The 22,725-nt window shown below is 60.0% G+C and overlaps 3 protein-coding genes across 9 annotated transcripts; 1 reads left to right on the forward strand and 2 right to left on the reverse strand.

Annotated features, from left to right (window-relative positions):
* Positions 1-3,510: 3,510 nt before the first annotated feature.
* On the reverse strand, positions 3,511-7,493 carry SSR4 (signal sequence receptor subunit 4). The gene is made up of 6 exons (XM_009198512.4): positions 7,299-7,493; positions 5,503-5,621; positions 4,464-4,538; positions 4,180-4,269; positions 3,866-3,931; positions 3,511-3,670 (listed from the first exon to the last, which is right to left on the reverse strand). Exons 1-6 carry the CDS (start codon positions 7,363-7,365, stop codon positions 3,566-3,568), a joined length of 522 nt encoding a protein of 173 aa, XP_009196776.1. The 5' UTR covers positions 7,366-7,493; the 3' UTR covers positions 3,511-3,565.
* A 47-nt stretch (positions 7,494-7,540) lies between these two features.
* On the forward strand, positions 7,541-16,797 carry IDH3G (isocitrate dehydrogenase (NAD(+)) 3 non-catalytic subunit gamma). Its single transcript, XM_003918469.4, has 13 exons — positions 7,541-7,808; positions 11,461-11,502; positions 11,737-11,748; positions 12,020-12,117; positions 12,489-12,601; positions 14,413-14,473; positions 14,593-14,725; positions 14,950-15,083; positions 15,398-15,500; positions 15,605-15,751; positions 16,095-16,189; positions 16,272-16,332; positions 16,597-16,797. Exons 1-13 carry the CDS (start codon positions 7,728-7,730, stop codon positions 16,696-16,698), a joined length of 1,182 nt encoding a protein of 393 aa, XP_003918518.1. The 5' UTR covers positions 7,541-7,727; the 3' UTR covers positions 16,699-16,797.
* A 24-nt stretch (positions 16,798-16,821) lies between these two features.
* Positions 16,822-22,041, reverse strand: SRPK3 (SRSF protein kinase 3). 7 transcript variants are annotated; one of them, XM_009198508.4, is made up of 15 exons: positions 21,409-21,662; positions 21,207-21,337; positions 20,938-21,046; positions 20,721-20,808; positions 20,344-20,524; positions 19,679-19,785; positions 19,439-19,604; positions 19,312-19,337; positions 18,680-18,812; positions 18,351-18,590; positions 18,170-18,270; positions 17,705-17,812; positions 17,559-17,628; positions 17,389-17,481; positions 16,822-17,221 (listed from the first exon to the last, which is right to left on the reverse strand). In XM_009198508.4, the coding sequence occupies exons 1-15, from the start codon at positions 21,471-21,473 to the stop codon at positions 17,037-17,039; spliced, it is 1,803 nt and encodes a 600-aa protein (XP_009196772.2). In that variant the 5' UTR covers positions 21,474-21,662; the 3' UTR covers positions 16,822-17,036. The 7 variants fall into 7 exon arrangements, with proteins under 7 accessions (XP_009196772.2, XP_009196774.2, XP_009196775.2 ...); XM_009198510.4 differs by having other exon boundaries at positions 20,344-20,431; positions 21,409-21,646; XM_009198511.4 differs by having other exon boundaries at positions 18,680-18,809; positions 20,344-20,431; positions 21,409-21,645.
* Between the last annotated feature and the right edge of the window lie 684 nt (positions 22,042-22,725).

A 22,725-nucleotide genomic window follows, 5' to 3' on the forward strand; every position in this document is an offset into this window, starting at 1 on the left:
TTGTGTGGCACCCCAGGAGGAGATATACCAGAGTCACCTGAGTCATTTCAGAGGTGTCACAGTCACAGGGTGGTGACCAGATGCAGAAGGCTGGCAGAAGCCTGACTTCAGACTAGCCTCCAGGCAAGGGCTATGGTCATCTCCATGGACCAAACCGTAGGTGGGGCCCACTGCTGGCACATGCCACAGAGAAGTGGGTTCCAGTCCTATCCTGCCCAGCAGGGCCTGGTGCCATCCACTCTGGAAGGCGGAAGCTGCCCTTCCATTTGGTGATCCCACAGTGCCTAGCAAGGTGCTCAGTTTGCAGAAGGCACTCAGTGGATGTCTTGGCCAGATAGATGAATACCCACGTTGTTGCCAGGGCCCTTCCATCCTGGGAGCTCTCAGCAAACCTTCGGGCTCTGTCAAGTGCCAGGAGCTCAATGCTGGGCAGGGTCAGGGCCTCAAAGACAACTCCGCAGACAACATGGGCACAGCCTGCCATGAGAGTGGTACCCCCTGGAGTGGGCAGTGCTGCTGTGAAGGAGCGGAAGTGGTCAAGGAGGCATTCAGATTCTCCAGAAAGAAGACAATATAGGCCAGTTGCGGTGGCTCACGCCTGTAATCCCAGCACTTTGGGAGGCCAAGGTGGGTGGATCACATGCGGTCAGGCGTTCAAGACCAGCCTGGCCAACATGGAGAAACCCTGTCTCTACTAAAAATACAAAAATTAGCCGGGCATGGTGGCAGGTGCCTGTAATCCCAGCTACTCAGGAGGCCGAGGCAGGAGAATCGCTTGAACCCGAGAGGTGCAGGCTGCAGTGAGCCGAGATCGTGCCACTGCACTCCAGCCTGGGCGACAGAGTGAGACCCCTGTCTCAAAAAAAATTTTTTTCGTTTAAACTTTTCTAAGTACTGAGATCTGGGCAGCAAGTCAGTGACAGATTAGATGCTAAGAAGGTTGTGAAGGAAAAGTCCCAGTGCCTGTTCCCAGAACCCTGGAGTCCCGCTGCAGGGAAGGCTGGATCACAAGGGTGCCGGCTGCCTCTCTGCTGCATAGCAGGGCCGGGAGGGAAGGCCTGGCATATCACACCCCACCAGCAGGGAAGAGGGGAAGAGGCTTGCTGGCTAGGTGGCAGGAAGGGGAGCAGAGGGCAGGGGCTAGAGACAATGGCTTCCCCCACCCCTCAGGGCCTCACCCCCATGAGGGCTTGGCACATCCAACCCTTGACCAACTCCCTAACCCTGCCCCTCGGGGGAATAAGGCTCCAAGGGCCCAGCCCCTGCCACAGAGCATTGGCCGGAGTTGATTGGAGATGGAGGTCAAACTGTTCCCTTGACCTCCCTCTAGCTGCTGGGGGCCTCACTTGGATGGTCCTAAAGGCATCTTCCTTCTTCCTCTGGTGGGGTGCCCTCCAGTGTTCATGGGATGTGGGCCCAGATGGGCCTGGAGGCTGGAGTCCCTTGGCTGGTTCAGGGAGAGGTGGCGCCAGAAAGGCTGGCAGCACTTAGCTACCGATGCCCTGGAATAGCAACTTCACGTCCTGGTCCCACTGCCATCAGGCTTCGTGGCAGAGCCAAAACTAAAAAGAGCAACTGGGTGCCCAACAGCCGCGCCGGTGCCTGCCGCACCCGGCCTGCCCCAGCCACCTGCCCTGCACAGGCCGCTGGGTCTCCTCTGGAACCTGGAAACTGCATCTGCTGGCAAAGTTGGTGTGGCCCCTCAGCCCCAACGCTCCTGCTGCATCGTCCTGGGGTGAGCGCCCAGCTCTTCCTAGGACCCTGCCCATTCTTGGCAGCTGGCCCCACCCAACCCCCTTCCCAAGGCCTGGGGGTGGGAAGAGGGTTCCCTGCTTGTACAGATGACCCCCCTACCCAAGACTCTGCTTGGCAGACAGACCCAGGTCACAGGCAGCCTACACCTGCTCCTGACACCCCCGGCCCCTGACAGTGCCGCTCTCTCTGGCAACTGAGCTGAAGTACTGAGGAGCCCCTACCTCCCAGGCAGGTTTTGGGCTTTCCCTCCTTTTCCAGAGCAGCCTTGGCTGGGCACGGTGGCTCATGACTGTAACCCCAGAACTTTGGGAGGCCAAGATGGATGGATCACCTGAGGCCAGGAGTTCGAGACCAGCCTGGCCAACATGGTGAAACCCCATCTCTACCAACAATACAAAACATTAGCCGGGCTTGGTGGCGGCGCCTGTACTCCCAGCTACTCAGGAGGCTGGGGCAGGAGAATCACTTGAACCCGGGAGGTGGAGGTTGCAGTGAGCTGAGATTTTGGCCCCTGCACTCCACCCCGGGGAAAAAAAGCGAAACTCTGTCTCAAAAAAAAAAAAAAAGACAAACAACAAAAACAGCCTCTCTGGACATTTCCATTTCTCTCCAGTAACAGCCAATGGGTGACCCAGACATCAGGAGTTTGGTGGCTGATACCAGTGGACTCCCTGACACCCTGGAGTAGGCACTGTCACGGCCTCGCAGCTGAGCAAACTGACTTGGGTCCCATAGCTGGGAAGGGCTCACCTGGGATTTGCACCCAGTCCCTTTGGTCCCCAAGACCCTCACTGCCTCACGGGCCTTCAGTGCCACTAAGGAATGCCATTAGCTAGTCAAGAGCCAGCATGTGCCAAGCTGAAAAACAGGCTGATGGGAGAGGTGCAGGATGAACTGCAGGTGTGGTGTCAGGCCGGGATGCCTGCCTGGTATCCTGAGGGCACGGGTGCTCTTGGGAGAGGGGTCTCTAGGAGGAAGTTGATGTGCCCCTCACAGGTGGGGTTTTTTGTTGTTTTGTTGAGACAAGGTCTCATTCTGTCACCTGGGCTGGAGCACAGTGGTGCGATCATGGCTCACTGCATCCTTGACCTCTCCAGGTCGAGTAGCTGGCACTACAGGCACATGCCACCACACGCAGCTAATTTTTCTGTAGAGACAGGGTCTCGCCATGTTGCCCAGGTTGGTCTCAGACTCCTGACATCAGGTGATCCTCCCACCTCGGCCTCACAAAGTGTGGGGATTACAGTATGTGCCACCACACCTGGCCATGGGTGTGTATTTTCCCAATATCCCATGAAGGCACAGCACACTGGAAGCAAGGTGGTGTGGTCAGGGTGTGGAGTGTGGAGGGGCTGAGCCCAGACAGTTGCACACCGCATGGGCAGGGTGGGGGAACTTGCTGTGCCTGAGAGCAGTGCAGGGAAACCCCTCTGCGTGCAGATTGGGCCCGGGGCTTCCAACACAGGAGCCGTGATGGAGACCAGGCTGGCTGTCTCCCCATGGAGCCTGTGGGGTCACCTGGGGATGAGGTGGCCAAGCCCACTGCCCTCACCAGAACCAGGAGAGAGACGTTGGAAGGTGGACACAGGGTTCTGTGGGGACCAGACAGAGGGCTTCACTGGGAGGAGGGAAGGGAGTTCTGGACCAAAGCCTGCCCCTTTCCCGCCTGGTGCCTCTGCTGGCCAGGCAGACAAGGGGACGCTGGGCCCCCAGCTCTCCCGGTCAGGGGAAGGCACAATAATGCAAGCCAACAGCCTCAGGTCCTGTGATGTTTATTGAAGGAAGCAAGGGCAGGGCTGGGGTGCCGCCCTCAGGCCTGGATGTGGCTCTTTGCGCTGAAGGCCAGGTAGTAGATCACAAGACCAATCGCCGCAGCCAGCACCTCAGTGGACACCCAGGGCCCGTTCCAAGTGCCCTGAAAGAAAGGAGATCACAAGCCAGCTCAGGTGGGTATAGGCAAGCAGACCAGCCAGCGCTGGTCACCCTCCACCAGGGGAACCAAGACACGCTGGCCAATCACGGCCCAGCAGCGGAGCTGGGGCTGTGGAGAGGATGAGAACCTTCACTCAGCCCAACCACCCCAAAAAGGAGGACGGACCAGGCCGCTCACCCGATGGTCCACGCTGACTGTGAACAGCGGCGGGATGATGGAAATGTCCTCGTTATTCCTCTGAGCCTGCAAGGGAGGTGTCAGGGTCAGGGGTGCCCAGCGTGTGGGGGTGGGAAGGGGAGGGGAAAGAGATAGGAACGCTGGCCAGAGCCCAGAAAAGGAAAGGAGAGAAATGGGCGAGAGACCCTTCTCAGTAGAAGGGGACAGGATTACAGAAAGGCCACCCAGCTCAGGACTCACTGCCAGCGCCTCCCAACCCGGCCCATCCTGCTCCCCAGGGACAGGGGAGCCCAGTGGGCTGCGGGAGCCCTCACCTTCCTGAGAAGGCTGTAGGACTCCTCGTCGAAGAATCTGACTTCATAGGTGCCTGCGTGGGCGCTCTTGTGGTCCAGGCTCCAGGACACCTGGGTTGGGTGTGTTGAGCAGGGTGTGGGCAGAGTGGACATGGAAGGGCCACCCTGCCCACCAGTGCCCACACCGCAGCACTCCAGCAGCCAGAGCCCACAGCCCCTGGCCCTGGTTGACTGGCCACCCCTGGGGCTTCAGGTCACACCCGGGAGCAGGAAGCCCCCTAGCAAGGGAACCCTTGGCCCCTCACCTGATAACGCCCCACGTCCTGGCCTCGGGTGACAGGGAATTGTTTTCCACCGACGTCAGCATAGAGAGCCATGTTCTGGGTGAGGAGACAAAGGCAGGGTCACCTTCTGCCCTCTCTGGGTGTGGGCAGAGGAACCCTGTGTGCTGCTCACACGGCCTGCAGATGGGTAGGCTAGGCCCAGTTGGGGGCTGCAGTGTCCCTGGCAGGAGGTTCCAGGTAACACTCACCAATCCTGTGACTGGCCCTCTGCATCGGTCTTCCCTACGGAGGCACAGGGCTAGATCCCCATGGTCGGACCTAACTGGACGCATAGGAACCCTGTTGACTGTGAGCAGGGGCGGGATGATCAAAAGGGCTGAGTGATTTTCCTGAGTCTACAAGGGAGGTGCTGGGGTCCGGGATGCCCAGTGGGCTGCCCAAGGGGTGCTTTACCCTAAGAGGGCCATACCCCAAAAAAAGGCCCCATTTCCTTCTTTGGACTTTTGGGAACGTAGGTCAGGGGCCAAGGCCAAGGCTCCTCAATCTTGAAGTTAAAACACCCGAAATCCTGTCTCTACCAAAAAATACAAAACTTAGCTGGGCATGGTGGTAAGCACTTGTCATCCCAGCTACTCGGGAGACTGAGGGGAGAATCTCTTGAACCCGGGAGGCGGAGGCTGCAAAGAGCCAAGATCGTGCCAATGCACTCCAGCCGGGGCAACAGAGTGAGACCCTGTCTCAAAACAAACAAAAAACAGAAACAAAGACAAAACACCCACACAGACAAACTGGCCAATGGCAACGAGGGTGGGCTGCCCTTTCTCCCGGTTCAGATACTCATTCGGGACACAGGTTGTGAGCCCAGTGTTACCTCGTGTAGGCACAGCACACAAAGCAGGTGAGGAAGGTGACCTGTCAACACTGGCTAGGATCTGGCATCGCCGTGCCCTGATCTCTCCAGCACCCCAAGAGTTGGAATCTCTGTTGACACGGGTCCCCCATCAACTGGCAGTGAGGAGCACCCCCACCCGCCCTCCTGTCTGAAACCCCACTGTCTCACCTGGACCCTGTTCTTGCATGTCAGGGAGATCTCCACAATAAAGACAGTCTCGGTGGAAATGACAGCGTCAGAAGTGGTGTAGTAGGAAGGGGTGATCTGGGGCTCCAGGCAGGCCTCAGCTGCAGGGAACAGGGAGAGATGCTTGGGTAAGGCCAGCTCGAGTATCCCAGTCTGAGGGCAGGATGGCCGGGCCCTGCCTCACAGCACGGATCAGCTGGGGACGCACGGGATCCTCCTGTCCCTTCCAGGTGGGATCCAGACAGATCCAAGTGCTCGGTCACAAATGCAGTGGCAAGGTAGGTGGGATGGCTGTGAAAGCAGACTGGAGAGGGGCAAGGCCGGCTTTCTGGAGGTGTGCAGGAAGAGGGAACGTGTGTGCTGGGGACAGGTGGGCGCTGGATTCACTGGACAATACATGCCAACGCTTGGACCTATGACACGGAGGCCAGGGGGCCAGGCCAGCCTCAATTCAGAACCACAAACGGCCTGGACGAGTTACTGAAGGCATCCTCAGCAGAGACATCGGGGGTAGGGGCTGCAGGCAGGCAATGCACTGGGGCTTTCAAGATGAGAAAGGGTCTCTGCCCCCGGCCAGTTGACAGAAGGCCAAGACTGGCCCCAGCGTTTCCTGAGGAAGTAATCGGGAGAGGCTCTGGTTCCAGAAGCACAACTTGTTAGCTGTGAGAGAAAGGACTCTGCCTTAGCCTTCTCCATAACCACAGAGGCCCACAGGAAAGACAGGCTGCCGCCTACATCAGAGGGTGTGAAACAAAGGCTCCCCAAAATGGGAACGTTCTCAGTCACCAGCTGTCCAAATGTGATGCTCCGGCAGAATGACCGCTTCAGCAGAGGACGTCAGAGAAGGCTCTGGGTCTGGACCAGAGGAGGCAGATCCCTAGGAACAGCATGGAGGCCGTTCTCAGGGGCCAGATCCTACCAGCCCTTCTGTGTCCTGCCTAAGTTGGGCCTGCTTCCTGTGGCGCAGGGGAGCCCCCGAAAGGGTTTTATGGCCAGGCTTGTCCTCTGGATAAGTCCCTGGCTATAACTCAGGGAATTCCTGAGGGGCAGACAAGAGGGTGCGGGCAGGGAGGCCAGTTAAGCTGGCAAAACGTTGCAGGCAGCAAGGCTACTGGCCTGAAGGACGGCAGAAAAGGGAATGTGCAGAAAGCCACCCCTGTCCAGTCCTGGCCCCCGGGCCCGGGACTGGCTGCTGCAGCCACCTCCTAAACACACTCTGGAGCCTCAGACCCTCATGAACGCAAATCGACGGGACCCCTGGTAGGCTCCGCCGAAAACTCTGGTAAGGGTAAGGCAAGGCCCTCCGGAAAGGCCAGTCTTCGGCCTGGCACTCAAGGTCCTGCGCACCTTTGGCTCCCCATCTAACTCGCCCCGTTCTTGCTCCCTCTCCTCACTGAGGTCCCTTCCTAGCTTATGTGGCTCCTCCAGCCCCGTTTTTGACCGCGATCGCTCAGCACTACAGAGCTTCGTTCTGGTCCGACCCCGCAGGAAGCGGGAGCGGGGACATGTGTCACGTTCCGTGCTGGAGCTGGGGGCCGGGCGCACGGTGGAGGCTCCGGGACTCCTCTTCGTATGGGCAGACAAGGAAAAGCCTGGCTGCCGGTAAACGTGCCCGAGGTGCTTTGGTCCCCGCGTCCCAAGGCCGCCTGCCTCTCGGAGGAAGGCCCGGCTCTCAGCGACGGACCCCGAAAGGCCAGAACCCCGCATCCCTCCTCCCCTCAACACCACGTGGGGTGGGTCAGAGGCTCGCCAGAAAGAAGCCCCGACTGGGCCGCTACCTGAGCAGCGGGAGAGGCTGGACAGCAGGAGCAGCGCCAGGGCGCCGGGATATGCCATCGCCGCCATCGCCTCTTCTCTGCCTAGAGGAAAAGAAAACGAGCTCCCATGAACACGAGGGGCAAACGAGGAAGAGCGACGCGTAAGTGACAGCGGCAGCCAATCGTGCACCGAAGGGCCGGGCCGGCATTGTGACGTCTCTGGCAGCACTGACGTGGCCCCTCCCCGAGACAGGGGCCCAGCTGGTCGCGATCCCCCCTCAACATGGCGGCAGCGGCGCTCTAGGCGCCGGAAGGGGGCGTGGGAATCGGTGAGACCGCGCGCGTGCGCAGTACCGGGCCCGCGCCGGTCCCCGAAACTTCGCACCCCGTCGAACTCTCGCGAGAGCGGTGTCTGCGTGACGGGAAGTGCGGAGGCTCTCACTTTCCGTCATGGCGCTGAAGGTAGCGACGGTCGCCGGCGGTGCTGCGAAAGCAGTGCTCAGGCCAGCCCTTCTCTGCCGTCCCTGGGAGGTGAGCAGGGAAAGGGCCACGGGGCCGCGGCAGCGCTCGCAGGGGAGCGGTGGGGTAGCCGCTCCCGAAGCAGTCTGGAGTCCGATTGGCTAGGAGAGGGCTGCGCGCCGGGGTTGATTGGCCGCCTCCGCTGTCACTGAGGGGATTGGCCGAAGTTGGCCCTGGGCCGGCTCCCCCAGGGCGTCTGCATCGGGTGGCGGGGGGGTTCCGGACGGGCCGGGAGAGTGGGCCACGGCGGCTGTCACCTCCTTACTGTCCTTGAAAGAGCCCTTCTGACGCAGTCACTCACGTATCCCGGCCCGCCTTTCTCAAACCGCTTCGGGAATCCGGTTCCGGGACTCAAATTTCTCCATGGGTTCCCGTCTCGTTGACCGCTTTGCCACTTGTCCCGGTGGCAAAGAACCGGACTTTGCCAGTCATACCCCATCCTCCCACAGTCTTAGAGCCCCAGATGCCTTCCCCCCGAGGCGCCTGGAATGGGAAGGAGCTAGGGTTTCTCAGGCTGCGGGGGTTTTGCTTCTGCTCTTCTTGGTCTGCGGTCTTGTGTATTCAGGTCTGAGTCCTTTTTCCTTACGCTTATTTAAGAAGAGGTTAATTTAGGTCCTAGGTGGGCTGGAAACCATCTGAAGCAGCTGTGAGCCAGCACCTGGCCCTGATGGGTAAGAGGTTTGGCCTCTAGGCCATGCTCCCCCACTGACCCAGTGCGTGGCCTTAGGCCAGTTTCTCCTCTCTCTGGGTTACAGTTTCCCCTTTGGAACCCAGAGGGGAGACTTCATGTTTTCAAAGGATCCTGTCAACTCTGACCTTCCAGAACTCCGTGATTTTGTTGCCACTCACCAGGGACACCTCTACTTGCTGTGTTTTCTCCTGGCCTCTGGGGGAGATGCTTGTGCCTAATGAAATTCTCTTGACAATGCCGACTTCTCCTACCTTGCTGCTGAAAGGACGGCAGCATATAGTGGCTCTCCAGAGGCTCTGATGGCTCTAGCAACTGGGCTCCTGTAGGCTCTCGGTGAAGACATGTGCCTCCTCCTTGACCTCCCCTGTGTGTGTGCTTGTGTGTGCGTTGGGGTGGGAGTAGGGGACAGTGAACGGTGGGTAGCTGGGCAGTGCCTTGCCCTGAGACTGATTGTCCTGGGTATGGGAACCCTTACAGAGGAATCCCAGGTCTTGGATCCCACTGATTTGGACGCCATGGGAGAACATACAGCCACCATTGGCACATGGTCCGACAGAAATGTGTCAAAGAGAGAAGCCTCAGCAGGCATAAGATGTGGGGTGTGGATGTTCTTTCTTTCTGTGGAACTATGAAAGGGTGATGGGAGAGCGGGAGGCGTGTGCATATTGCATCCTGCCTCACACCTGGCTCCTTTGATTGGTGGCTTCACAGGGAAGTTGGGGCACAAGGCAGAGCCTTTGCGACCTCCTGAAGGAAGGTGCCTGCATCTGTACAGTACGGTCAGGGAAGTCCATCTGGAGTGCTCTCTGGGTCTTTTGCCAAAGTCCAAAGGAACACCTGGCACAGGGACCGGGTGGCGGAGAGGTTCAGCCCTGGTGGTGATGTTGCCATCTGTGAGGGAGGTCCATGCCCTCAGGAGATTGGCTCGCTGCCACAGCTGAAGCCCAGGAGGAACTACTGCTGGGAGCTGCAGGGGTCCACCTGTGACCCCCCAGGGACACCAGCCTTGAACTCTGACCTGAGGTGCCAGTGGGGTAAAGGGGCAGGTATGCTATGTAGCACTAGCTACTGTGAGCAACTCACACACCTCCTCTCACCTAATCTTTCCAGCAGTCACGGAAAGTAGGTACCTCCATTCTGTGAATTTCAAATGAGGCCGTGAAGCCATCTCAAGAGGAGTGGATGGTGGATTTGGACCGAGGCCTCCCTAGTCTCCAGTTCTTTCTTCATTTTCTGATGTGCTTGTTCACTCAGGAAATGTTCCTTATGTCCTAGCTCTGGGCCAGGTACTGTGCTGGGTCCTAGGGTAACAGTATTGGACCAGACTGACTTGGCCCCTCCTCTCGGGCTCAGGGGTTGAGGAGGGAGCAGTGCAGTGACAACCTAGGGAAGGGAGTAAGTAGGGCCTTAGGATCCCAGCTCAGTAGCCTTAGGGCATCAGGGAGAGCTCCCTGGAGGAAGGTCCATCGAAGCCACCTTCTGCGTGCTTACAAGAGCCCCCAAATAAGATGATTTCAGATGCTGACAAGCGCTAGAGAGAAGACAGAAAAGTCCCAACTGTGCCTGTGGTTGCAGATCCAGGTGCCACACAGATCAGCTGAGCTCCACTCAGGGCTCTGGTCCTTGTGGTCACACTCTCCTAGCCCCTGGCTTGGACTGATGAGTGGTACATCTGCACTGTCAGTGCTTGGGCAAGTGGGCCCCTTGCGAATGCCGCCAGATACACACAGACAGGGAGAGGTTAGACTCCACCCGAGCCTTCTGGACTTCTAGCAGGAAGGCATGGCTCTTTGGCCAATGGCTGTGATGCTTCTGCCATTGGCTGGAACAGTTTGCTCCTGTCTGGTGGTCAAGTGGCAGGACATCCCCAAGTGGCAGGGAAGACCTTGGCTCTGTCACCATCTCAGGTGTGTTCCTAGGTGGGGCTTCTTCCAGGACAGCAGGTCACTTGGCACCTGGCACATTTGGCTTAGGCAGCTTTGGCTCTGAAGCTGTTCGGCATTTCCAGGCAGGGCGTTGGGGACATTTGGCATCCAGCCGTCTTTTCCGAAGGCCTTCCTAGAGTTGGGTTTCTGTTATCAACCTTCCGGAAATGGCTGGATGTCCCTACACATTTGTTTTCAATTTCTAACGCCGAAGGGCCATTCCCCAGGGGGCCAACAGTACTTGTCGCAGGGAGGCTGGAGGCTGGGTACTACCTTCTTATCTTCCTATTCTGCGTTTTCTGTAGCAACCACATGCAGCTTTTGTAATAAGGAAAAGTGTTCAGCGAAGTGATAACATGACTGTTGTCATGGATCTGTACTTTTTTGTAATGATTTCTCTGCTGTACCAGGGTTAGTTTGCCAATTTTCGCATGTTACAAACATCGCTGAGCAGGAGTAACTGGCCAAGAAAATAATCAGAAGCAAAAAAGAGGAGGGAGGACAGGGACACGCCTTTTAAGAAATTTTCCTGCCAGGCGCGCTGGCTCACGCCTGTAATCCCAGCACTTTGGGAGGCCGAGAGGCGGCGGATCACATGTCAGGAGATCGAGACCCTGCGTGAAACCCGCCTCTACTAAAAAATAGAAAAAATTAGGCCGGGCGCTGCATGGGCCTGTGTCCCAGCTACTCGGGAGGCTGAGGAGAATGGCGTGAACTCCGAGGCGGAGCTTACAGGTGAGGCTGAGATTGGCGCCCACTGCACTGCTGGGCTTTGGCCAGAGCGAGACTGTCTCAAAAAAAAAAAAGAAATTTGCCAAGAGCCAAGGAGGCAGGAGGCTGGAGTGCCTTCTGCTTTCCGGGTGCTCCAGCGGGTCGGCCCTGGGGACAGAGGCTTCGGAGCTAATTGTCTGTTGTGCCCCTGGCAGTGGGCCATGCTGCACAGACAGGGGACCTGCCAGGGCACAGTGGGGACGATCCGTTTTTCCTTCTAACTTGGCTTTCTGGGCTGGACATCAAACCAACCTCTGGCGTTTGGTCTCTCTGCCAGGTTCTAGGCGCCCACGAGGTCCCCTCAAGGAGCATCTCTTCAGTAAGTACCTGCCCGTGCCCATGCATGTGTCTGTCTCCATGTGGCCGCAGTTGTACGCGTGTGCGCACGGCCTGCGTCCTGTCCTCTGAGATGCGGTCTCCACGGGTTACCCACCCCTCTTCTGGGAGTTGTACTGGCCAGCATCCCCCCGGGAAAAGGCCCCACTTTCCTGGTCACAGCTTTGCTCTTGGAACCTTGGCTGATTATGTCTTCTTCCTTTCTCCTCCTTTCTAGCAACAAACAATTGTGAGTATTCTTCTTTGCCTGTTAGGTTTAGGGGGCTCTTAGTTGCTTTGGGGTTGACTAAATTCCAGGTGGGGGTGGGCTGCTGCTGACCCAGGAGCCCTGGATGAGCAGCCCTGTCTGGGACGGGGCTGCCCCAAGTTGGCACCTTGTGACGGGGTGGCCTGTGGGGTCAGCGCCAGTGGGAAGAAGGGAACTGGCTGGAGCCCATGGGGGCCGAGCTGGAGGCATGTGGGATCCCGGAAGGCCCACCTTCACCCTCTGCCTCCCACAGCCTCCGTCGGCTAAGTATGGCGGGCGGCACACAGTGACCATGATCCCAGGGGATGGCATTGGGCCGGAGCTCATGCTGCATGTCAAGTCCGTCTTCAGGTATGGAGCTCCTGGGTCCCCGCCTTGTCCTCAGCCAGGGGGCCCTGAGGACTTTGTGCCAAGAGGGGCATTGCGCCCAGAAGCACTCGGTGAGGCCATGGCAGGACTATCTGTAAGCCCAGGCCTTGCGTTGCATGGCCTGTGATGCCGCCAGGCTGGCCTGGGCTTAGGGAAGGTGGCACCAGTCCTGCCACAGTGTGCATTGTGGAGTTCAAGCATGTCCCCATCAGTTGGTGAAAGTGGGCCCAGTCCCTTCTCAGTTAGAGCCAGGTCAGGGCAGGTAGCAACAGGAGAGTGGTAGCCTGGGCAGGCTTCCTGGAGGAGGTGCGGGGAGGGCCTGGGCCAGCCTCCCTGACCCTGCTCTGCCTCAGGCACGCATGTGTACCAGTGGACTTTGAAGAGGTGCACGTGAGTTCCAACGCTGATGAAGAGGACATTCGCAATGCCATCATGGCCATCCGCCGGAACCGTGTGGCCCTGAAGGGTGAGCTCCAGGGCCAGGGGCCAGGATGGGGCCCTAGGTGTGATTCCTTCCTCCCTCCCTCCCTCCCTTCCTTCGTTTTCTTTTCTTTTTTTTTTTTTTTTTTTGAGACAGAGTCTTGCTCTGTCTCCCAGGCTGGAGTGCAGTGGCGCGATCTCGGCTCACTGTAAGCTCCACCTCCTGGGTTGGCACCATTCTCCTGCCTCAGCCTCCCGAGTGGCTGGGACTACAGGCGCCCGCCACCATACCCGGCTAATTTTTTTTGTGTTTTCAGTAGAGACAGGGGTTCACCGTGTTAGCCAGGATGGTCTCGATCTCCTGACCTTGTGATCCACCTGCCTCAGCCTCCCAAAGTGCTAGGATTACAGGCGTGAGCCACTGCGCCCGGCCGCTTACTTGTTTTCTTTCTTGCTTTCTTTCTGAGGTGGAGTCTCGCTCTGTCACCCAGGATGTAGTGCAGTGGTACGATCTCAGCTCAGTGCAGCCTGTGCCTTCCAGTTTCAAGCAATTCTTCTGCCTCAGCCTCCCGAGTAGCTGAGATTACAGGCGTGTGCCACCACGCCCAGCTGATTTTTGTATTTTCAGTAGAGACAGGGTTTCACCACATTGGCCAGGCTGGTCTCGAACTCCTGACCTCGTGATCCGCCCGCCTCAGCCTCCCAAAGTGCTGGGATTACAGGCGTGAGCCACCATGCCCGGCCCGCATGATTTCTTTTACCTCCCTCTGAGCTGACTCTTGTGAGGTCCCATGGCTCTGATTTCAGGGCTTGTCTGACTAGAGAGGACCCTTGTGCTTGGAGACTGGGTGGACGCCTCCTCGGGCCTGTTTGCGCTACGATGCTGGGATTCTAGTGGGAGCAGCTGTGTGTGCGCCTGTCCAGTGACAGGCTCCCTCCCACTCCTCCTTCCCTCTTGAGACAGTCATCTCTGCTGGGGTCAGCTTTGACCCTCAGCATCTTTCTTCACAAACCAGGTATCACAGAGATGTAGTTCTGACCCTCTGCCTGGCGCTTCGGCTGCAGCCAGCCTGGGGGTGGATGGCACAGCCCAGGCAGGGATTCTCGGGGCTTCGCTTGAGGTTCCTAAACTGCTTCCATCGCTCATTTTGCACACTCAGCCCATTACCTGCACTGTGTGAGGAGCGTGTGAGCAAAAATGAACCCAGGAGGAGCCCCAGGCCCTGGCAGTCAAGTGGAGGGGCCTTTGTGCCAGCCACAGGGGACCCCTGCACTCAGAGTGGAGCGATCTGGGCGGGGTGGCGCTCACCAGCAGGCGGCCTCTGTTTGGCACCCTCTGACTGCTGTCTCCAGTGGCCACCAGCCTCTGCTTCCCTTACTCCAGGTGCCCTGGGTCGTAGGGCAGGGCCCGGCCAATCTGTGGCCTTCTCCAGGCAGCCCCTGCCTGCCCCTGAGTGTGGTGCCTTGATGCGGGGTCCTGGCAGTAACACCGCCAAGGCCACCTTGCTAGCTCCAGCCTGGCCGGCCACCCTGTTTAATAAAGAGTCGTCACTTTCTGTGGCTCCAGAGCCTGGGCAGGGAATGGCATGGCCGCCTGGCCAGTTGCCAGCCTTTATTCATTTATTGACTTGTTCATTCCACCGCTCAGTGGTTATTCATGGAGCACCTGCTCCACCAGGCACCCTTCGAGATCCCTGAGCATGTAGCCTTGTGGGGCTTAGGCTGGAAGTTGCATTCTAGTGTTCCATGAAGCATTTTTGCTCCCCAAGTCTTCTCCTGACCCTGGCAGACTTCAGCTGCCCTGCTGAGGTGGGGTGGGGATGGGCAGTGCCGCTAAGCCTGTGTTGTGTTTTGCAGGCAACATTGAAACCAACCATAACCTGCCACCGTCACACAAATCTCGAAACAACATCCTTCGGTGAGATCTGGGTGTGCGGGCTGGGGGCTCGGTGGGGCTAAGGTGGGGTGAGCCAGCGGAGTCTGGCTCCAGTCAGCAACCTGTCAGGCCTAGCAGCCTCTTTCTCTGTCCACTCCCAGCACCAGCCTGGACCTCTATGCCAATGTCATTCACTGTAAGAGCCTGCCAGGCGTGGTGACCCGGCACAAGGACATAGACATCCTCATTGTCCGGGAGAACACAGAGGGCGAGTATAGCAGCCTGGAGCATGAGGTGTGCATGGGCGGCCCGGGATGAGCCCCCCTAGGGTCAAGATTAAGGGGAGAGCTTAAGGAACCAGGGACAGGCGTACCCTCAGAGGGCAGGGGCTGTGCCCGAGGGAGAAGTCAGAAATACGCAGATGGGGTGCTTCCCACTGTGGCCCCGTCACACCAGCTCGTTTGGCCAGTGCCGCTCTTCAGTAGCACATGGATCTCTTCTCCCCATCCCCTCCTCAGAGCGTGGCAGGAGTGGTGGAGAGCCTGAAGATCATCACCAAGGCCAAGTCCCTGCGCATTGCCGAGTATGCCTTCAAGCTGGCGCAGGAGAGCGGGCGCAAGAAAGTGACGGCTGTGCACAAGGCCAACATCATGTATGCCCCCTGTCCCCTGACCCCTCTGAGAGTAGTCCAGAAGCAGCTGCAGTGGCCTGCTTGGGCCTGTTCTCAGGGATTTGTGGTCCAAAAGCCCAGCTACCCACCGAGGGGCCACCCCAGGCGAGTGTCCTGTTGCCCTCGAGGCATTGCCAGAGCCCACACTTAGGGGAGGTGGGGTGGGATTCTGTCCATTTTGCTGGTGAGGGACAGGTTAGAATTCAGACCCCAGCCTCCTGGGGCCTCTGCATGCCCCATCCCTCCAGCTGACTTGTGATGGCCAAGCTGGTGTCCTGTTCCTAACCCCTCACCAGGAAACTGGGCGATGGGCTTTTCCTCCAGTGCTGCAGGGAGGTGGCAGCCCGCTACCCCCAGATCACCTTCGAGAACATGATTGTGGACAACACCACCATGCAGGTATTAGCCTGCCCAGTGCTATCCCCCCTGCCCTGGGTGCCCTGGGCTTCTGTCACCCATGCTCCCGAATCTGCCCCTCAGCCAGCCCCCTCTTTGTCCCACAGCTGGTGTCCCGACCCCAGCAGTTTGATGTCATGGTAATGCCCAATCTCTATGGCAACATTGTCAACAACGTCTGCGCAGGACTGGTTGGGGGCCCAGGCCTTGTGGCTGGGGCCAACTATGGCCATGTGTATGCAGTGTTTGAAACGGTGAGTACTGGGGGCAGGGCCGTAGCCTGCCGCCTTTTTCCAGTTCACAGACTTACTGAGGCACACTCATCCCATTGGGTTCGCCCGTTCAAAGTGCATGATTTAGTAGTTTTTTGGATATCCAGGGTTGTACTGCCATCACCACCGTGTCATTCCAGAACGTTTTCACCACCCCACGAGGAAAGCCTGTCCCCATAAGCTGTCTGTTCCCACACCCTCCCCCAGCCCCTGGCACCCGCTGATGGGCTTTGTCCCTGTGGAGTGGTCTCTTCTGGACACGTCACAGGAGCAGAGTCACCATCCTTCTGCCCTCCACCCACTCTCCTTCATCTTGCCTCCCCAGGCTACGAGGAACACCGGCAAGAGTATCGCCAATAAGAACATCGCCAACCCCACGGCCACCTTGCTGGCCAGCTGCATGATGCTGGACCACCTCAAGTGAGTGGCTCCTGGTGCCCCGCGAGCCCCTGGCCAGCCCTCCGGGCCCCAGGGACTGAAGCCTGGCTGTCCCATCCTCTAGGCTGCACTCCTATGCCACTTCCATCCGTAAGGCTGTCCTGGCGTCCATGGACAATGAGAATGTGAGGTTCCCCTTGCACCCTACCCTGCTGTCCCACGCAGTCTCCCCCTGCAGCCTCCTGTAGCCCACCTCATGCACTGACCGCGGTCCCCAGGGGAGGGTGATAATGGATCCGGCACCACCTTCTGGCCCTTAGCTGGTGCCACTTCCCTCCTGTGGCAGTCCCAGCCCTGCACGCCACGGGAGACAGTGGGTAGCCCCAGGCCACCTGTACAGCGGGGAGTGGCAGGGCCTGGCGTGTGCCGAGCCTGCCTGTGTCTTACAGATGCACACTCCAGACATCGGGGGCCAGGGCACAACATCTGAAGCCATCCAGGACATTATCCGCCACATCCGCGTCATCAACGGCCGGGCCGTGGAGGCCTAGGCTGGCCCTGGGACCTCCTTGGATTCCCCTTCCCACCCCAGCACCCCAGCCAGCCTGGTAGGCAGAGCCCAGAATAAAGCAGCTTCTGCCTAGACTTGACGTGGGCCTCCCTCACTCCAGGCACCGATGTTCAGTCCACGCTTTATTAAGAAAGGAACACACACTTTCTCCAAGGGCCCACCTGGGGGTCTCAGGCAGAACACGCTCTGAGAGCCGGGCCTGGCTCCAGCGTCTCTTCTGCCCTGCGGTTGTGGGGAGCTGGCGCCCAGAAGGGTGGTGAGAGCTGTGCCGCTTTTCCCTCAAGGCACGGAGAGCTGGAGGTGGAGCCGTGGCCGGGCCTAGGGGTTGAGCCAGGGGTGCTGGAGGCAGTCAGCGGCACTGGCCCGCTTTTCGGGGATGTACTCCATCATGGGCAGCAGGAAGGCACTGAACTGCGTGGCCTGCTCTAGGGGCCACTCGTACTTTTCCATGAGCACCTCGTACAGGCCCCAGTGCTTGAGATTGTGAATGTGCCGCAGCTCTCCTGTGGGCAGGCCAGTGGGCGTCAGGCTCTGTCCCTGTCTCCAGGCCTGCCTTCTGCTTTGGCCCTGGCTACTGGGACCCAGTGTTCCGTTCCCTCTGTTGCAGAGTCCAAGGTCCCTGTCCCACCCTCCCTGCAGCCACATGGCCTGAGCCTGCCCGGGCCCTCACCTCTCCGGTTGAAGAACTCCCGGGAATAGCGGCCTGAGAGGGCGAAGGCTGGGGGGATGTCCCCCAGAAGCTCCACGATGTGAGCTATGTGGTCTGTGGGCAGAAAGAGGAGGTTGGGGGCGGGCAGGCCGTAAGGCTGAGCGGCTGAGCCCAGGGCCCTCATCCCTTACCCTCATCACGACTGTAGTCTTCTCCAGAATGTGGCTCGAACAGGTAGTCACCAGTGGCCAGCTCGAAGGCCTGGAAGGGGGAGGAAGTGAGGCTGCTGGCCAATGGGCTGGTGGCCCTGGACACAGGGCAGCCCGGGTGGGCGTACCATGCAAGCTGTGCTCCAGATGTCTGCTGGGGGGCCGTATTCGGCGCCAATCAGCACCTCGACGGCCCGGTACTGCCGAGTCTGGATGTCCTCTGTGAAGTGCTTGTGCTGGAGGCAAGGGGAGCCCTGGGGACAGGGGCCAGGGCCAAGGCTGGCCCGCCCCCACGGACTCCTACCCCACCCCGATCCACCTACCCGAGGAGCTCGGTGGGGCTTGCTCTGAGCCTCAGGGTCCCCAGATCTTCCAAGAGGGACAGGCCCAGTGATCTGAGGCTGAGGCCGACCCTTTCCTAATGGCCCCTGCCCTTGGCCACAGCCCCGGTGCTGTTGACTGGGCAGGACCGATGCCCACCCAGCCAATGGTTCATGTGCACTGCAGGCTGGGGCAGGGCTCCCCAAGAGTGGCCCTGTGCCTCCACCCTTGGACCAGGGCCCCCCACTCTGCTCTCCCAGGCTTGCGCGTACCACCCAGCAGGCGTTGCCCAGGTCTGCGATCTTGATCTTGATCTTATCTGCATTTTGGGGCTCCAGGGGGTTCACCAGGAGGTTCGAGGCACCGAATGGTGCTGGAGAAGGCAGAGCGGGGAGACTGAAGTGGTTCGATTCCTGCCAGCCCTGCCTGCCCGCCGCCCGCCACCCAACTTACTGCTAGGTGACAAGAGGCCCCCGGTCTCTCGCTGATTGGATGAGCCGGAGAGGATGGAGCAGGAGGCAGGAGAGAAGAGGGAGCCAGAGAAACCTGAGGTCTGTGAGCCGGGGCTGAGGCTACGACCATCCCCCGGGGCGGGGGAGGAAGAGTCTGGGGAGGGACCTGCTCTGGCGCCCTCGGGGTGGCAACCTGAAGAGGAGGTGGAGCCGCTGCCCCCGTCTAGTCTCAAGCCAGAGTCTAGGGAGACGGGGTGGAGGCAGCTGCTGAGCAGATGCCCTGCAGCCTTTGCTGCGCTCCACGACCCAGCACCCCCTGTGGCCCCTCACCCTCAGCCTGGGTCGTGGCCTCCATGGCCTCCAGTCTCTGCAGGTCCCGCAGCCGCTCCTCCAGCAGCCGCTTCTGCTGTTTCCGTTTGCGCCTCATCTTCTTCCTCTTGTTTTTGGACAGCTTACCGGTCTGCTGTCAGAGCCAGGGTCACCCCAGGGTTCCTGTCGCCCGCCCCAGTCAGCATGAAGTGGAGGTTTCCCTGCATGGCCACCAGGGAAGAGGCCTCTCCGGGCCCCAGGGCTCCCATGGACACCAGAATGTGGTGCTAGCGCCCCTTGGCACCAGCTCCTCACCACTGTCCCTGCCTCCCCACCTGTGGCCCCACTCCCCACAGCTCCATTAGGAGTGGGAGGACCTGACTGACCCGTCTCAGGGTGCTCTCTGTTCCCTCTCAGCCCAAGCTAAGGCAGCCGGAAGTGGCCACTCGGGGAAGACAGCATCCTTTCACCAAGAGCAGTTTGGGGCATTTGAGCCATCCCGGGAGTCACCCTCCGCCCAGCCACCCGGCCTTTCGGGATGACCACCGTGGGAGTGCATGAAGGGGGGAGTGAAGCCAGTGTGGCTCCAGAGATGGCCTCCAGTTGGCTCGGATGGGAGAGGAGGCATGGGAGAGAGGGGCCCCCCAACTTACCAAGACCTCCTGGGGGGCAGTACTGACTGGGAGTGTAGGTGGGGAGCAGGAGACAGGGAGGAACAGAGACTCAGGCAAGGGTTCAGGCCCAGAGGTCCTGACCCAGCCCCATGTGGACCCTTGGTACCTATGGAGCGGGAAGGGGGCGGCGCCCCTGCCTGTTGCCACTCCGTGGCCTCGGCAGCCAGGCGCCTGATGTAGGCGTCCCCCACACATAGCAGGATGTTCTCGGGCTTAATGTCCGTGTGGATGATCTTGCACTTGGTATGGAGGTAGTCCAGGCCATGCAGCACCTGCGGAGGGTTGCACCTGACCTCCACGAACTCCCCCTCAGGCCAGGCTGGGCAGCCTAGTGGGTGGCACTCACCTGCCTCACGATGCTCTTCACGCAGGGCACGGGCAGGCCCTGGTAGTTGGACTTGATGATCCATTTGAGGAGCTGGTGGCCCAGCACCTCCAGCACCATACACACATCTAGGCCGGGAGTGAAGGGCGGACAGTAGACACCAGCTGCGGCTCAGGCCCCACCCACCCTCAGCTGGGGGAGCAGCCAGGCGTGGGCCATGCGGAGGAGGGGAGGCAGGGCCTCCCCGGGGCAGTCCTGGTCACCAATATGCTGGTGTCGTCGATAGTGTCCCTGTCGCTCTCAACAGGTATACCAGTTGGGATGGTGCATTTTGTGGTTATCCTAGAGGTGGCGCTGGAGAAGCAGGCACAGAGGCCTCTGGGGCCAGCCCACTCCCATGCCAGTTATGCCATAGGGCCTCTTGGCAGTCCCTCAAAGGGAAGGCAGCACCACAGAGGCAGCACCTGCCGTTTGGGGGTGACAGCAACGTCCATGGACCATCAACGCTAACTTATTACTGCCTCCACGTAAACACAATTACCTGGGGGTGGGGTCATGCCAGAGGCTTGCGTTACTGGGAGGGATGCAAGCCCATTGTGTGGATCTGCAGACAGGCTCTAGCAGTGAGGGCCCACGTTTGCCGGCCCTTGGCTGCCACACTGCTTTGCTCTTCCTGCAAAGGATACGGACTCCATTGACTCCTGAGATCCTGAAGTCATCAATGAGCTGGACAATGGTCTCTCTTTTGGGGTCACTGGGGTCGCTGTCTCGGACCTGGAGTAAAAGCCAAGGGGCCACAGACGGTTCCACCCTGCCCTGAAGCCCACAGCTCCCTTCAGTGTATCCCTCTTCTGCTCCAGCTGGGCCCTGTTGGAAGAAAGGTCGCCAACCCCTCCTGTCCCTCACCCGTTCCTCCAGATCCTCCCCCTCTGGCACAGCCAGCTGCAGGCTGCCCCTCGGGGAGCCCCGCCCTGCCCCACAGAGCCCCAGCAGGCCCTGCACCCGCATTGCCAGGCCCCAGGCAGCTCCAGGGGAGCTGGGAGTGGGTAGGGAGGTGCCTCACACATTTCAGGAGCTTGATCTCATCCACAGCTGTCTCCGTGTAATGCCCTGCACTCTTCACCACTTTCAGGGCCACAAAGCGCTTGCGCCTGTAATACCAAGACCCTTGTAGGCTGTGGCCCTGGCAGGACCCACGGCAGGGATCAGGGTGGCCCCAACCAAACCCAGGGACAGGATCCTAGCCAGTGCTGGGCCCAGAAGGCGAAGGAGGCACTCACTGGATGTCCCAGCAGAGCCAGACAGTGGAGAAGTGGCCCCAGCCCAGTTTGCGCACCACGTGGTACCGCCCATTGAACAGGTCGCCAATCTTCACAGGGTAGTAGCCGCCTGCCAAGGGGAGATGATAGATTGGGGTGGTGGGGGTTCTCTCTCCCCTGGGCCCCCAAACACCTCGACCCCATTGGCCATCTGGCCCATGTGGGCCCAGGGCTGCCCTGGGTCCCTTGTAGTGGCCGTCAGGCCGCATGTGCCCAAGGCCAAGCCTCACCCTTGCAGTAATCCTTGGGGTCTTCCTGTTCCTCATCGTCAGAGCCCAGAAGCCCCTGCAGCATCTGAGGCGCCGGCGTGGCCACGGCTAGTTCGGAGCCTGAGGACTCGGGCCCGCAGGAGGCCTGTGAGCTGTGGGTGGGGTGGGTGGGCGGTGAGCGTGAGAGACGCCAGGGGCCCCGGGTGCCTGAGCCGAGCCCTACCTGCTGCTGCTGCTGCTGCTGCTGCCGCCGCCGCTGTCCCCAACACCGCCCGTGCTCGCGCTCATCCCGGCTGCGCAGCCCGCAGCTCCGGTGCCCCGGGCAGCTGCTCCTGTGGGGCCTGGCTGCGGCCTGTGAATTTATAGCCTCGGCCGGCCGCTGATCTCACCCGCCTTTATAAATAGCCTCCCAGCTGCTCGGCTGTGGGCAAGGTATGCGGCGCGAGGAGGGGGCGGCGCGACGGCGGCCCCAGAGAGCCCGGCCCCCAGGCAGAGCCCCCCTCCTGCTCCAGGCCCACCCTGGAGGCAGAGGGGGCTACTGCTTGGGGACCAGGGACAACTGGGCCCCCAGGCTTAGCCTCCGCACCCCAGCTGAGGGGGAGGTCCACGAGGGGGTGAAGCAACCCGTACCCTAGGTTGGGTTCCCGTTCTCCAGTGCCGACTGTGGGGATGTGCTCTGCTTGGCAACCTGGTCCTTAGGCCAAGCCCTGACCACCTATGCCCCCGTGGGCATCCTCCTTGAGGTGCTCCTCTCCCGTGGGAACCCCCATCCCTGGCTGCTCCCAGCCACTTCCTGCTTCTGTGTTTCATCAGCCCCTAGGACAAGTGGGATCCCAGTGCCCTCTGAATGTGGCGTCGCTGGGGACCCCTCATTTCCCCTACCAGAGGCACCAGGCCTGCTGAGGGAAGGCCTGGGAGCTTGCGAGCCCAGGACCTGCTCCTGCGACCCTGCCTGGCACTCTGGCTCCCAGCACCTGCTCTTCCTCTCCACCATTTGCAAGGTGCCTGCCATGGGCTGCTCCATAGCCAGACATGGGGGAGGCAGCAGGAAGCTGCTCGCTGCTGGGGACAAGCAAGCCCATAGCCACTTCTCCATGAGTGTGGTGATGACTGAGAGACCAGGAGAAATTGGGTCCCCAGAAGCATCCACGGCAACCCAGGGCACAGTGGGGCAAGGCCTGCAGCCAAGACGCGTTCCAGCCCGTCACGTGCTGGCCATGACTGCTGCATGGTTTGGGGGCAAGGACTGGAGGCCTGGGGTCTGTTGGCTCAATGTGGAGCTTGGGTGATATGGGGTTGGGGAGTGGTCACTGAGCTTCTGCTCAGCAAAAGGTTACTCTGGCCACTTCAAGGACAAGGGAATGGAGGGGTGAGAGTGGAGCTGAGAGGCTAGCTGGGGCCCGACAGAGGAGTCCCAGTGAAGGGGAGGGGGCTTGGCAGAGAGGGTGCTTGTCGTAAGATATTGGTGCATTGTTCCTGTACCAGTGTCCGTGAAGTGGTAGGGGTGGGCCACGCATTGGTGGAGGGGCCAGCGAGGTCA

This window comes from Papio anubis, chromosome X, assembly GCF_008728515.1.
Source record: "Papio anubis isolate 15944 chromosome X, Panubis1.0, whole genome shotgun sequence".
Taxonomy (NCBI): domain Eukaryota; kingdom Metazoa; phylum Chordata; class Mammalia; order Primates; family Cercopithecidae; genus Papio; species Papio anubis.

Coding starts and splice junctions, on each gene's coding strand:
- SSR4 (XM_009198512.4), bottom strand. CDS start 7,365: ATGGCGGCGATGGCATATCCCGGCGCCCTGGCGCTGCTCCTGCTGTCC. Junction 3,932..4,179: donor CCTACAGCCTTCTCAGGAAG/GTGAGGGCTCCC, acceptor CCTCCCTTGCAG/GCTCAGAGGAATAACGAGGA. Junction 3,671..3,865: donor CAGTCAGCGTGGACCATCGG/GTGAGCGGCCTG, acceptor CCTTTCTTTCAG/GGCACTTGGAACGGGCCCTG.
- IDH3G (XM_003918469.4), top strand. CDS start 7,728: ATGGCGCTGAAGGTAGCGACGGTCGCCGGCGGTGCTGCGAAAGCAGTG. Junction 15,084..15,397: donor GTGCACAAGGCCAACATCAT/GTATGCCCCCTG, acceptor ACCCCTCACCAG/GAAACTGGGCGATGGGCTTT. Junction 16,190..16,271: donor ATGATGCTGGACCACCTCAA/GTGAGTGGCTCC, acceptor CCCATCCTCTAG/GCTGCACTCCTATGCCACTT.
- SRPK3 (XM_017954326.3), bottom strand. CDS start 21,473: ATGAGCGCGAGCACGGGCGGTGTTGGGGACAGCGGCGGCGGCAGCAGC. Junction 19,338..19,438: donor GCCCCCTTCCCGCTCCATAG/GTACCAAGGGTC, acceptor CTACACTCCCAG/TCAGTACTGCCCCCCAGGAG. Junction 17,629..17,704: donor TCTGGAGCACAGCTTGCATG/GTACGCCCACCC, acceptor TCCCCCTTCCAG/GCCTTCGAGCTGGCCACTGG.